The sequence below is a fragment of the Pseudonaja textilis genome, chromosome 1 (genome assembly GCF_049901715.1).
Source record: "Pseudonaja textilis isolate UNSWEBS1 chromosome 1, rPseTex1.2, whole genome shotgun sequence".
Taxonomy (NCBI): domain Eukaryota; kingdom Metazoa; phylum Chordata; class Lepidosauria; order Squamata; family Elapidae; genus Pseudonaja; species Pseudonaja textilis.
In genome coordinates this window covers 223030324-223043200 of record NC_141990.1, presented here as the reverse complement: position 1 = coordinate 223043200, position 12877 = coordinate 223030324, and the positions used below count along the sequence as shown (strand labels likewise).

General features: G+C 39.0%; 1 protein-coding gene across 1 annotated transcript in view; it reads left to right on the top strand.

Annotated features, from left to right (window-relative positions):
• The first annotated feature begins 5328 nt into the window (after positions 1 to 5328).
• AGBL2 (AGBL carboxypeptidase 2) overlaps positions 5329 to 12877 on the top strand; it is a 32924-nt gene continuing 25375 nt past the window's right edge. Inside the window, exons 1-7 of the mRNA XM_087920645.1 lie at positions 5329 to 5521; positions 5957 to 6013; positions 6990 to 7053; positions 9972 to 10100; positions 10205 to 10393; positions 11371 to 11478; positions 12313 to 12463. Of these exons, the coding sequence (XP_087776771.1) occupies positions 5987 to 6013; positions 6990 to 7053; positions 9972 to 10100; positions 10205 to 10393; positions 11371 to 11478; positions 12313 to 12463 (668 nt within the window). The 5' untranslated portion in view covers positions 5329 to 5521; positions 5957 to 5986. The remainder of the gene's footprint in view (positions 5522 to 5956; positions 6014 to 6989; positions 7054 to 9971; positions 10101 to 10204; positions 10394 to 11370; positions 11479 to 12312; positions 12464 to 12877) is intronic.

The window sequence follows — 12877 nt, the reverse complement described above, 5'->3', positions numbered from 1 at the left end:
AAGTAAGATAACTTGAACAGGGTCATTTCTGCCTTGAGTTTAAATTCTGGGTTGATGATCCATGTGTTTTCTTGGTTGTCAATAGTATTCTCATGAGTCTTCTCCAATACCAAAGTTAAACAGTGCCATATTCTTTATAATATTCTGCTTCTTCACAGTCTTTCACTTCCATAGAATGTTGTAGAGAATACCATAATTTGCACTACTCCAATCTTTGTAAGTAAAGAGACATAATGATATTTGAATATCTTTTTCAGTGCCTTCATGCTGTTAAGCACTAGTCTTTAGCATACTTCTTGACTGCTAGTAGATCACAACATTAGGCAACATGAAAAGATGCTTATTGGTCTTAACATGAGCAGCTGTGGGGCACTCTGATCATCTTGTACCTGCTTACAGCCAAAGACTTAAAACCATGAAACCAACAATTAAATCAGTGAAGGCTTGGACTGAGGAAGCAAAGCTAAAACTACAGGCTTGCCTTGACTGCACTGATTGAAATGTATTTGAAGATACCACTGCAGACTTGGATGAACTCACAGATACCATAACATCATATGTCAGTTTTTGTGAAGACCTATGTGTGCCAACCAGAAACCTGAGAATATACAGTAACAATAAACCTTGGTTCACAGCTAAACTTAAGCAGCTATATTGCTCCAAAGGAAGCTACAGAACAGGCGATAGAATACTGTAAAATCAGGCCAGAAACATATTAACAAGGGCAATCAGAGCAGCAAAAAGAAGCTACTCTGAAAAGCTAAGGAATCAGTTCTCAACAAATGAGCCAGCAAATGTGGAAAACTCTTAAAAATATCACCGGTTACAGCATGTTAAATTCCCATGCTGAAGGAAATAAATAATTGGCAGATGACCTGAATGTGTTTTAACTATAGATTTGAGAGAAAACTACTGCCACCCATCTCCACAATCCCCATCTCAGACACACCAACAATAGCCAAGCCTCCTACAACATACTCCATCTCATTGGGCCCACCACCTCTGGTGATTACAGAGAATGAGGTTCAAGGTCTATTTCACAGACAAAAGCCAGGAAAAGCACCAGGCCCAGACAAGATAACTCATTACTTAAAAGCTTGTGCTGACCAACTGGCCCCCATCTTCACCCCCATCTTTAATAAATCACTAGAGATGTGCTATGTTCCTTCTTGCTTCAAATGCTTTACTATCATCCCAGTGCCAAAGAAACCTTTCATCAATTAACTGAATGACTTCACACCAGTTGCTCTAACATCTGTAGTTATGAAGACCTTTGAAAGACTAGTGCTGGCCCACCTGAAAACCTGTGTGCTCTCTCCACTTCTCTCTATATACCAATGACTGCATCTCAAAAGATCCCTCTGTTAAAGTACTGAAGTTTGCAGATGATACAACAGTGATTGGTCTCATCCGAGACAATGATAAATCTACATACAGAAGGGAAGTTGAACAACTAGCCTTGTGGTGCAACTAGAACAATCTTGAACTAAATACACTGAAAACCATAGAAATGGTAGATTTTAGGAGAAACCTTCCTATACTACCACCTCTTACAATGCTAGACAACACAGTGTCAACAGTAGAAACATTCAAGTTTCTATCATATCTCAAGACTTAAAATGGATACCTAACATCAAAAACATCATCAAAAAGCACAACAAAGAATGTTCTTTCTGCGCCAACTCAGAAAGCTCAAACTGCCCAAAGAGCTGCTGATTCAGTTCTCCAGAGAAATTATTGAGTCTGTCATCTGCACTTCTATAACTCTCTGGTTTGGCTCTGCAACCAAACAAGACAGACACAGACTTCAATGGATAATAATTAGAACTGTAGAAAAAACAATTGCTACCAACCTGCATTCCAAAGAGGGCTGTGAAAATAACTACACACACCCCTCACTTCCTGGACATGAATTGTTTCAACTTCTACCCTCAAAATGACGGTAAAGGACACTGCACACCAGAACAATTAGACACAAGGACAGTTTTCTCCCGAAGGCCATCACTCTGCTAAACAACTAATTCCCACAACACTGTCAAACTATTTACTAAGACTGTATTACTATTCTTCTTCTCATCCTTCGCAGTACCTACCTCTTCCCACTTATGACTATAACCATGTTGCTTGTATCTTTACAATTTATATTGTTTTATTTGTTTCCTAGTATGATTTGATTGCTTATTAGTAACCTATGACTATCACTAAGTGTTGTATCTTATGATTCTTGATGAATGTATTTTATTTTTTCTTTATGTACACTGAGAGCATATGCACAAAGACAAATTCCTTGTGTGTCCAATCACATTTGGCCAATAAAGTATTCTGTTCCTATTCTATTCTATTCTATTCTATTCTATTCTATTCTATTCTATTCTATTCTATTCTATTCTAATTCTAATTCTAATTCTAATTCTATTCCTTTCTGTTCTGTTCTGTTCTGTTCCATTCCATTCCATTCCATTCCATTCCATTCCAAAAGAGAAGAATCCTCAAGTCTTGTTTAGTAGCAATGGATTACTAACTATCCAACCTGAGGGGCCTATCCTCTAGCACAGCAGCTTCAATTGTTTCATATTTTCTATCCATCTGTTTTTCTTGATTCAGTAAATGGAGTTTACTGTTCTGAACTATATAAATTGGTGCTTTTACTTTTGTCATTAAAATGATGATGTGCCTCCAGCATCTGCTTGTATTGCTGTTTTCCAATATAGGCAACATCTGCTTGCTTGCTTTAGCTAAGCAGCAGCGACCTTCATGCCTTACATGATCCCGCTGGGATTACATACTTTTGGTATATATCCTGGCATTCTTTGCTCATCCTTTCCAAGAAACACATCTCATCTCCCACCATGGTGAAATAGCACAGCAGGAGTTAAGAGGAAATGCCTAAAACAAGTTGATATATAAACAACATTATAATAATCTGCTCTTTCCCTTTATCTAGTTATATTTTACTATTCCTATTTGTTAAATCTGTATCTTACAATTCCTCTGGAGGTCACATACATAGTGTTCTCACCTTTTAAGTTTTCCCCAGAACAGCAATCCTTTGAGGTAGGTTCGATTGTGTGAGTGATTGGCATTACATGAAGAACCAATGCTGAATTAAGAAAAGGAAAACCTGGGTATTAGCCCTGCTTTTGACACATAATCAACTGATTGACTTGGGCTAGCTCTTTTTATTAAAAGCTATAGTACTCTGATGCAATTAAGGGCACTGAGCTACTAACTGGGAGAGTATGAATTGTATCTTAAGCATGAGCTCAGCTAATGACTCTCGGCACTAGGAAGGAGGAGATAGCAAACCACTCCTGAAAATCTTGCCAAGAAAACCTGCAGAGACTTGTCCAGGCATTCACCAGGACTCCACAGACAGCAGCAGCAAAAGTTTCCATAGATGAGGATAAAATTTAACCTGGATCACCTCAATCCCATTCCAACTCCTTAAACACTATAGCATATTGTTATATAGCAATAGCACTTAGACTTAAATACCACTTCACAGCCCTCTCTAAGTGGTTTACAGAGTCAGCATATTGCCCCCAACAAACTGGGTCCTCATTTTACCCACCACGGAAGGACAGAAGTCTGAATCAACCTTGAGCTGATGAGAATCGAACTGCCAAATTGCTGGCAGCCAGCAGTCAGTAGAAGTAGAAGCAGAAGTCACTCCTTTCCTAAGAGGTCTGTAGGGGGTGTGCATAAGCGCACCAACGTGCCTACCATCCCTGTCCTATTGTTTCTTTTATTTTTCTTATATGTATCCATGTATTTATAACTATGTTTTTACTTATACCTATTATCTTGTAAGCAATTGACAAACCAAATAAAATAAAAATAAAATTAAAAAAATAAAGTATCCTGCAGTACTGTATTCCAACCACTGTGCCACCGCAGCTCTTATAAGACTTCTTAGTAATTCCCCAAAGATAGCTTTAACTACAATCATTAATTTAAAAAGATATTTTTTATGAGCCTAATAATGATAATTTTATACTTGTCCAATTAACTGCTGTTAACAAAGACCCAGGATAGAATTTATGACCAGGATGTGAGGGGTCTGTAAATATTTTCATGCCCTCTTTTTGACTCGTGCAGTATAGAGGTCCTCGATTGAAGGCAGGTTGGTAGTAATTGTTTTTTCTGCAGTCCTAATGATCCTCTGAAGTCTGTGTCTGTCTTGTTGGGTTGCAGAACCAAACCAGACAGTGACAGAGATGCATTTTAAAATTTATATGTAAAAAAAAATCATTAAAAAACAATTGTTTTATTCTGCAAGATACTACCGTATACTATATGATTGTGTATCAGATTGTTACAAAAATGACTCTCCAAAATAGATTATATATTTGGGTCTCGATGTTGAATCTTGATTGTTAGCTGAGTGGATGTTTAATGTAATATAGACATTACTGCTGTTTTCCATCATGTTCAAATAAGATTACAAGAAAAAGTCATGTCATTTTTTCCTAGAAAGTATTAAAGAACCCACTTTTTTGTAAAAATAGTTGCAACAAGAGTTTGAAGAATCTTTTCTTATAAATAGACATTCTGGGAACTCCAAGGAATCCCCTTATGACAGCAATGTATTAACTGTTCACACTTCACACACACACAAAGAAAAATTAAGAAGTTAAACAAAATCTGGGGGAAAGAGCTAAGGAATTTCTATTTGTATTTTTAACTATAATTTCCCCAGTATTTCTATCTGTATCATTTTGTGTTTTCTTTGTATGTAGACCAGCAGAAAACTAAAAAGCCAGGGCTGAAACCTGACTATAGAGTCCTAGTCTATGTTAAATTGCCACGTTTCTCTCTCTGGCCAGTTTTTATTCATTCAATTCGCTATTTCGCCTGAAAGGAGAACATGGAAACCACAGCTGGATTGATTATTCATCATTCATTCATCCATCCATCCATTTATTTATTTAGTCAAGCAATTATAAGATAACAGATATAAGTATAAACATTTGAGATTTGACACCTACCCCATCACAATATCCCTATCAACATGAAAAATGTGCCGACTGATATCAATAATTCTCCTTTCAGGCGAAATAGCGAATTGAATGAATAAAATCTGGCCGGAGAAAGAATAAGGTTTAATACAGACCCGCAAGCACCCCTGAAACTAAACTCCGCAGCCCTACTAGACGGCAACACCAATGAGCCCAAGAAAACTCAAACCGCTCCGTTGTCAGTTTTGAAAAAGCCACGGCGGCCTTGAAGGCGTGGCCGCCAGACCGCCTCGGCCGACCAATGAACAACCGCCTTCCCGCCCCGCCCATGCTCCCCTCCCCACCAGGGCGGCTTGGCGTGACTGGTCGCTAGGATACCAAGTTTTCTTCCAGAGGGAATGAGGGGAACGAGAGAGAAAGGCCGTGGGTGTCATTGTCGGAGATGCTCGAAGGCCGGGAGAGGCGGGCCTGCGTTACACTGAATGGAGCAAAGCCTTGCGGTGGTTACCCGAAGGACCGGCGGAACACTGCTTCCTCACTCCTGAGATACTTGCGACGTTGTTGTACGTTAAGGCTAACTAAAGCAGGAGAGACTCCCGCTCTGGTGGGGCTTTGCAGGGCGCACACACAAGCCCTCGATCCCCGGAAGGAGCGTGTGTGGTTGTGAGAATCCGTATGGTCACAGAGGCAATGGTGTCTGGATCTTGGCAGCAAACATTGTTTTTAAAAGTCTTTTTAAGATAAACGCTCGTTCTGGCTTCTCCTCCTCCTTCTTCTGCCCTTCCTCCTCCTTCCCCTACTCTCCTTCATCCTTTGTGCTTTGCTTAGTCCTGTCATTTTCACAACTCCACATCACCTTATGCTTGTTATAAATTTGTAGTACAGTGACAGATTTGCAAATTATTCAGTCATTCCTTTTAAGCAAAAATACAAAGAAAGAAAAAAACAAGTTCTAAATTTTCAGGTATCTTCCCCCCCTCCCCTCCTATTCTCTTTAGGTGTCATCAGATAACATAACTGCATTCAACATGTGTTCACTAGACCCTGAGATTCAGGTTAGTACAAAATTGAGTTCATATGTTTTAAGAAACTAGGCTTAAAGTCTCTCATTTTTAATTTCTGAGAGTGGTTGTTGTTGGATGGGTGGGTAAAGCGAAAACTAGGTTATCTGGGAGAGGGGGGCAATCTTTTAGGTTTTTAGGAGAAATTACACAATTCGTAATCCATTAGATCCTCATTTTGCTGCTATTTCCTTATCAGATTCCTCAATCCCTTCAACAATGACAGAGCTTCTAATATTGAAAAATTAATAAAAATTCAGGGAGATATTTTGAGATGCATCTGCCTTGAAAGTAGCTCAGGTTGAACTGTATAGCAAAGTCAAACAGCAGAAGTTGAGCACAGGAATTTTTTATGATATATTGTTTATGTCAAAAGTGTTTTATAATATTTTATGTCATAAATACTTCATAAAATTTGCAAAATTTCAGTTCCATTGGAGTCAGAGGTTCCAGATTTTGGACACTTTCTGTAACGTAGCTCATTTGAGGTATCTTGGTTCAAAAATTGTTGCCTTACAATGCACTGTTTCACCCAGTTAAAGGTTGCAGACACTAGAGTTTTAATACTATACTGGACAACCTGTGACCTTTTGAGACATTCTTCCATCCCCATATAATGTAGGTTTGCACTCTTTCACCTCCTCCCATGATCCTCAGCTGACAGTTGCCTTGGCTGGCTCACAGTCTGCACTTTGCCAGAGGAAGGGGGAACCAAGTAAGTTGCAGACCACAAGGAAAACCACCCCTGCTCCGCATTTTGGTCTCCCTTGCCAATTACCAGTAGCTCCCAGCCTCACCAACAGGCATCCCAAATGCTCGCTTGCCCTTCCTCTTTCCACATATAATATAGGTTTGCTTAATTTCTGCTCCTTTGTAACACTCAGCACAAACTTCTGTAGCCAACTCTGAGATACATAATTCACTGTCACACTGGCTTTTAGAATGATCAGAAATCTAATTGTTTCCACAGCAGTTTAAAGATCCATATGAACAGTTTATATATCACCATCTCCAGTACTATGGTTATTTCAAAGGTAAGGTGTCTGTTCTCAATTTGATGTTTCCGTTTTTATTGCGTCTGTAACATTCTATAGCAAAAGATACTGCCTTTATCAAAGGACTAGCTAGGGATTACTTTTCACTGCTTGTTTTTATTATTTGAACATTACAAAATCCTTAGTGCTTACTGTTACTTAGCATGCAATAATTGCTTCATTCATATAATTCTCTATGGAGACCAGCTCACATAAAGCATGTTTAGACTTAGATTTCCTATCACAATGATGGATAACATGAGGCTTGAAATTGCAATTTCTGAACTTCCTTTTTGTGAACCGTGGAACCTCTACAGTTTCTGAGAATTGACAGCAAATGAAAATGTAAGGTAGCAGTAAAAGGAACATATCATAGCTAAAAATCAGCTTGCCCTTGTCCAATGTCCACAGTCCCTAGATGAGACAAGCTTAAATTGTCCTTAGTGTGCTAATGTTAAAATAGTGATTTTTCCTTTATTCTGATACCATCCAAGGACAGCTTCAAGGTACATAAAATCTAATAAGCTTTGCCATGTATTACCATGGAGAGAGGTCAACACAGTAATTGGAGACAGGGTAGAGGCAAGACAGAGATCAGCAATGGGCACAACAAATTTTGTGCTATTGTAGTTTTCTTCCAGCTTGTGGATAGGTGGATAATACTTTAGGAAATAGGTTCTAATATGCAAAAAATGTATTTTAGTCAAAAGAACTGTTGTAATAAAATGAGGAAATATTGAAAAATTAACACTTAGTGGTTAAAGGCACTGGATTTGCTGAGTTCTAGTCTGGTTTTTATATGAATTTCTGGCTTTCAGCTTGAGGGAGAAGACACTGGCAAAACACTTCTGAAAATGTTGTGGAGAAAACTGCCTGGACTTGTCCAAGCAGTTGCCAGGAGTCAAGACTGACTTATAGGAACACACAGATACTACACAATATAAGACACTGTTCTTTTATTTCTGTCTCAGTCCTAACTATCTGAAACAGATAATCCTTCCTCCATGGTGTTTAGGGACATAGGGAGCATAATGGACTTTTCATTCTCCCTTGACTAGGATGATACCAGTGAAATTTTAAAAAGTCTAGTTGATATTTGATATCAAAAGTTCTTGCAGTTTTTCTAAAACAAAGATTGAAATTCATGATTAAACCTCCATTTCGGTCTCAATCCTCAATTTCAAAAAACAAAAAATAGTTCAGAAATGTTCATCCTTACTTACTGTGACAGCACCACATTAGCAGATCTTCAGTGATCATTGGAGGCCAGCTGTTGATGGAGATTCTCAATCATCCAGGTCATAGTTGTCCTAAAGGTGCTTTCCAAAAGGCAGCTGGACAATCTTCAAGGAAAAAACAAAGGAAGTCCAATTGCCTTTTGAAAAGCACTTTTGGGACTTGAAAGCCAACATTGGGTTGTTGTTTTTTTATTGCAGCCTTCAGCTGAAAAAATTGCCAACTCTTGAAGTTGATAACGCACATCAGATTAGACAGAAGTTAAAACTGGTCCTATGTATAGTATACTAATTTAAAGGATTGGCAGCTTGCTATCATATACCATGTTTCTCCAACAATATGACCTCCACCAATAGGAAGGCCTAGCATGATTTCTAGGCATGAGGTGAAATTATGCCCTGCCCCCTAATTTAGGCTTATTTAATCCATGTGTTTCCCCACCATTTCTCACATCGTTCGTTAAAACTACACAAGGTGAAGAGAAATGAGGGGAAGTGGGGGAGAAAACTTGCCTTTAGGAGCGCCCTGCAGGTAGTCTAGGCTAGAATACCCCCATCTACTACCAATAGAACACTGGCCGATGGAAGTTCCCCAAAGGCAGAGTCACCAGCCGCTTCTATTGGCCGGTAGAAGCAGCCTCGGGGCGAGCGCCCACGCGCACTCCCCTCACCATGAAGCCATTTCTATCGGCTGATAGAAGCTCCCCAAAAGCAGAGTCATCAGCTGCTTCTATTGGCCAGTAGAAACGGCTTAGTGGCAAGGGGGAGTGTGCGTGGGGCGCTCCTGTCAGGAGTGCCCCGTGGGCAGCCATGCCTTGCCCTGAAGCGGCTGGTGACTCTGCCTTCGGGGAGCTTCCATCGGCCGATAGAAACAGCCTTGTGGAGAGGTGAGTGCCCGTGGGGCGCTCTAGGTGGGGGTGCACGTGCGGGAGGAAATTAAGTCACCCCCAAAAAGACGTCCTAGCCATTTTGGGGGGGGGCTCAAAAAAAAAAAGATCTGGCCTTATTTTATGAGAAATACGGGAGATGATATTGGACTTCAGATCACCTACCTGAAACAAATAGACTTCTGGGAATCTGGGATTTCCAAATCCTCCAGAATAGATTAGAGAAATATTTATTTTTATTTATTTTAGGAAATTTATATTGCCGCCTATTTGCATATGGTGACTCAAGGCAGCTTACAAAAATATATAAACCTCATATATAAAATGATAACATTAATAAAAGAGGATAATCACATAAATTAATAAATCACACAGTCCATTTAATAGACTCACCATCCCGCTCTGCGTTCCCAAGGCCCACTGACAAAACCAGGTCTTCAGCACATTCTGGAAGAGTGTTAGAGTGGGGGCCATTCTAATATCTGGGAGAATGATGTTCCAGAGAGAGGGAGCCATTACAGAGAAGGCCCTTCTTCTGGGTCCCACCATGTTTATCTCCCTAGGGATGGGACCTGTAACATTCCTTGCCTCCCTGTTCTGATAGGTAGATGTATGAGGGCAAGTCAATGTGGAATCTGCAGACAGTTGCAGTTACACATTGGCAACTGTTCCCAAGAGCCTGGCATATAAATATGGTCTTGGTAATACAGCATAATTTCTCAATGTATTTGCTTGTAATTATAAGATTAATTATAAATAACTCCACAAAATAATATTACAAAATTTTACTTCTTAGATGAGGAAAATTTCCCTCATAAGCTTAGTTTTCCTTTTGAAAGCTGGGAGAGCTCATGCCATTTATTGACAGCAGGCAACTTCTGCAAAAAAGATAGAAAAGAACATGAATCAGACAAGACCCTACTCTGTAAGTAAACTGAATTATTAACTTCTTATGAATTAAATATTGAAAATGAAATAAAATCTGGAAAGAAAGTAGTAGCATATTGTATATGTTTTTTTCTTTGACAGGTTCACTAATGATGGAAACTGCACTTCTTAAAAATAAACAGCGCATGCTTGATCAACTAGAAAGCCCTAGTATCTTGCGCTTACGGGAACCTCGAAATCTTTTTTCTCTTCCTAGAGGTAGAAATTCAAAATTGACCCCACTCTGGCCAATCGAGTGTGAAGTAATTGAGGATCATATCTATCACACTGGTAATCTGAATCTTATATTAGTAATAATGCATTCGTTGTAATGTAATGTATTTACTGTACAAAGAAAATGTTGGTCATATGACTGCAAATCATTCTAGAAATAACCCTATACATTTAAGAGAAAAGGAGGACATGGGAATTGATTATTATGTCTTGAGTAATGAATTTCACAATTTAATAATGTGCTGTGTGAGAAAGTGTTTTCTGTTTGTAACTAAATGCATAAGAGAACAGGTCCACTTTTTCTATGACTGCTAAGTCAAAAACTTTTAATGAAAAATGGTTTTTAAAAATCCAAATACCATATTTTTCCGAGTATGAGATTCACTTTTTTCACCCCCAAAAGTGGGTGGAAATGTCTGTGCGCCTTATACAGTGAATGCTGCTGAAGCCTCGCCCACTCACCAGCCCCCAACCTTTGGCCTCTGCCTCCTAGCAATTTGCCTCCTGGCAGCAAATAGCCTGTTTCAGCTTCAGCACAGCCTGATTAACACAAGCAGCTGATTGTCAGTTGGATTGGTCTCCCGACAATCAGCTGTTTCAGGCTGTAGGGATTGCCATTGCCTATTTCCACCTCTGTGCATCCCATTTTTCGGTCTCTGTACCCCATTTTTGGCCTCCGTGTTCCCCGTTTTTGGCCTCCACGCACCCCATATTCCACCCATTCCAATCCCCGACACCCAGAACAGGCCGAAAATGGGGCACACGGAGGCCGAAAATAGGGCATGTGGAGGCTGAAAACAGGATGTGAAGGTCGAAAATGGAGCACATGGAGGCAGCAATTGGCTATGGCAATTATATAAATGTGTTCTGAATGCTGGCATATCATACTGTGAAGTGTCTTTGGAATGGAACTGAGGGAAAACTCAAATTGAAAGAAGGAGTCAACCAGAATAAATAGGAAATATTTAATTTTTAAATTAGGAATTCAAAATCACAGTAAAATAAGTATGTGCCATTATTTGCTTCTTTATTAGAATGGGTTCCTCCTGAACCGGAACCTTTTTATCAGCCAACTGGAAATGAATTTGCACCAGAAATAGTTGGAGAGAGTTCTGGAACCATTGTCTATTACATAGAACCAGGTATTGGTATACATGAAGTGATAGTACATTGCTAAAAAGGTGCCTTATTATAGGGAGTCAGTGGCTAAGAACAGTGCAGGCTATCTACTATAAAGGTTGAAAATATCTTAAATTTTGAAATCATCCACGTACATCTGAGGGTATATATACACCTGCAAACATTAGACTAACTGCTTGGTAGTTCGGTGTAATCTATTATAATTTTTTTTATTAATTATTAAATTGTTTTTTGACATATACAAGACTTCGTTAACCTGTAAAAAATCAACTATATAAACCCTACATTAAATTGGGAGCATATATAATCTATGCCTTGTTTACAGAAGAGAAAGAAAGTAGTGTAGATAATAGACCACAGGGAGAAAGAAAAAAATGGGTTGAGTGAGACGTAGACCTGCCCTTTCTCAGGTTCTTTACCAAAGATGCCTAAGTACTTATTTCAAAAAAGGCATAAGGTAGAAAACTATAATAAAAACGTTTGTTGAAGGCAGAGTTATGAATCTTTTTAAGTATTTTGCTGCTCTGTTATAACCTCTCTCACATTGAGGATTGTTACACATATTGCTTTGTATGTATTATCTAATTTAGTTCTTACTCACCATTGAGGAAAGTTAGAGAAGCACTGTTCAATGTTTTTAATTTTGCCCAGTTTTTAGAAAGAAACAACTGAAATCAAATTATTTATCTGTAGTCAATTTTAATTGCTATTTATTCATGGAGATTCACATTTGTCAGTAATTTTAACAACGGATTTTGCAGAGTTAGTACACACTTCTAGTTTCTGAGACCAAAATCTATGATGCCTTGTTGACAGGCATTCCTCTTCTTCTGCAGCAACCACAGGTACCTATTTTATCGTTTCAAGAGTTGGAGGGTCAAGGCAACCTATCAAGTCAGCTGCTGTCAGCTTAAAAGATCCAGAAGATACCGTACTGTTATTTGAATCACGCTTTGAAAGTGGGAATCTCCAGAAAGCAGTCAGGGTGTGAGTAAGAAGGGTTGGGAATCATACCAGGCAGGAAACTGTCTGGGACCAGAAAAGGAGAACATTTTTTTTAAATGAAAGGCTAGGATGATCAGTTGACAGACATTTATTATGCTATTGCATGAACTTTCACAGTGCTAAGATTTATTACAAGTCAAGTGCTTGTAGGAGATGCCTCATATTTCAGATGAATGTTATTTTGTCATCAGTTTAATGTAAATTGCTATACAGGTGGTCCTCGACTTATGACTACAATTGAGCCCAACATTTCTGTGGCTCAGCAAGGCAGTTCTTAAGGGGGGTTTGCCACATTTTTATAACCTTTTTTGCCACAATTGTTAAGCAAACCACTGAATAGTGCAGCTGTTAAGCAAATGTACTGTAGCTTGTCAGAAGCCAACTAGGAAGGTTACA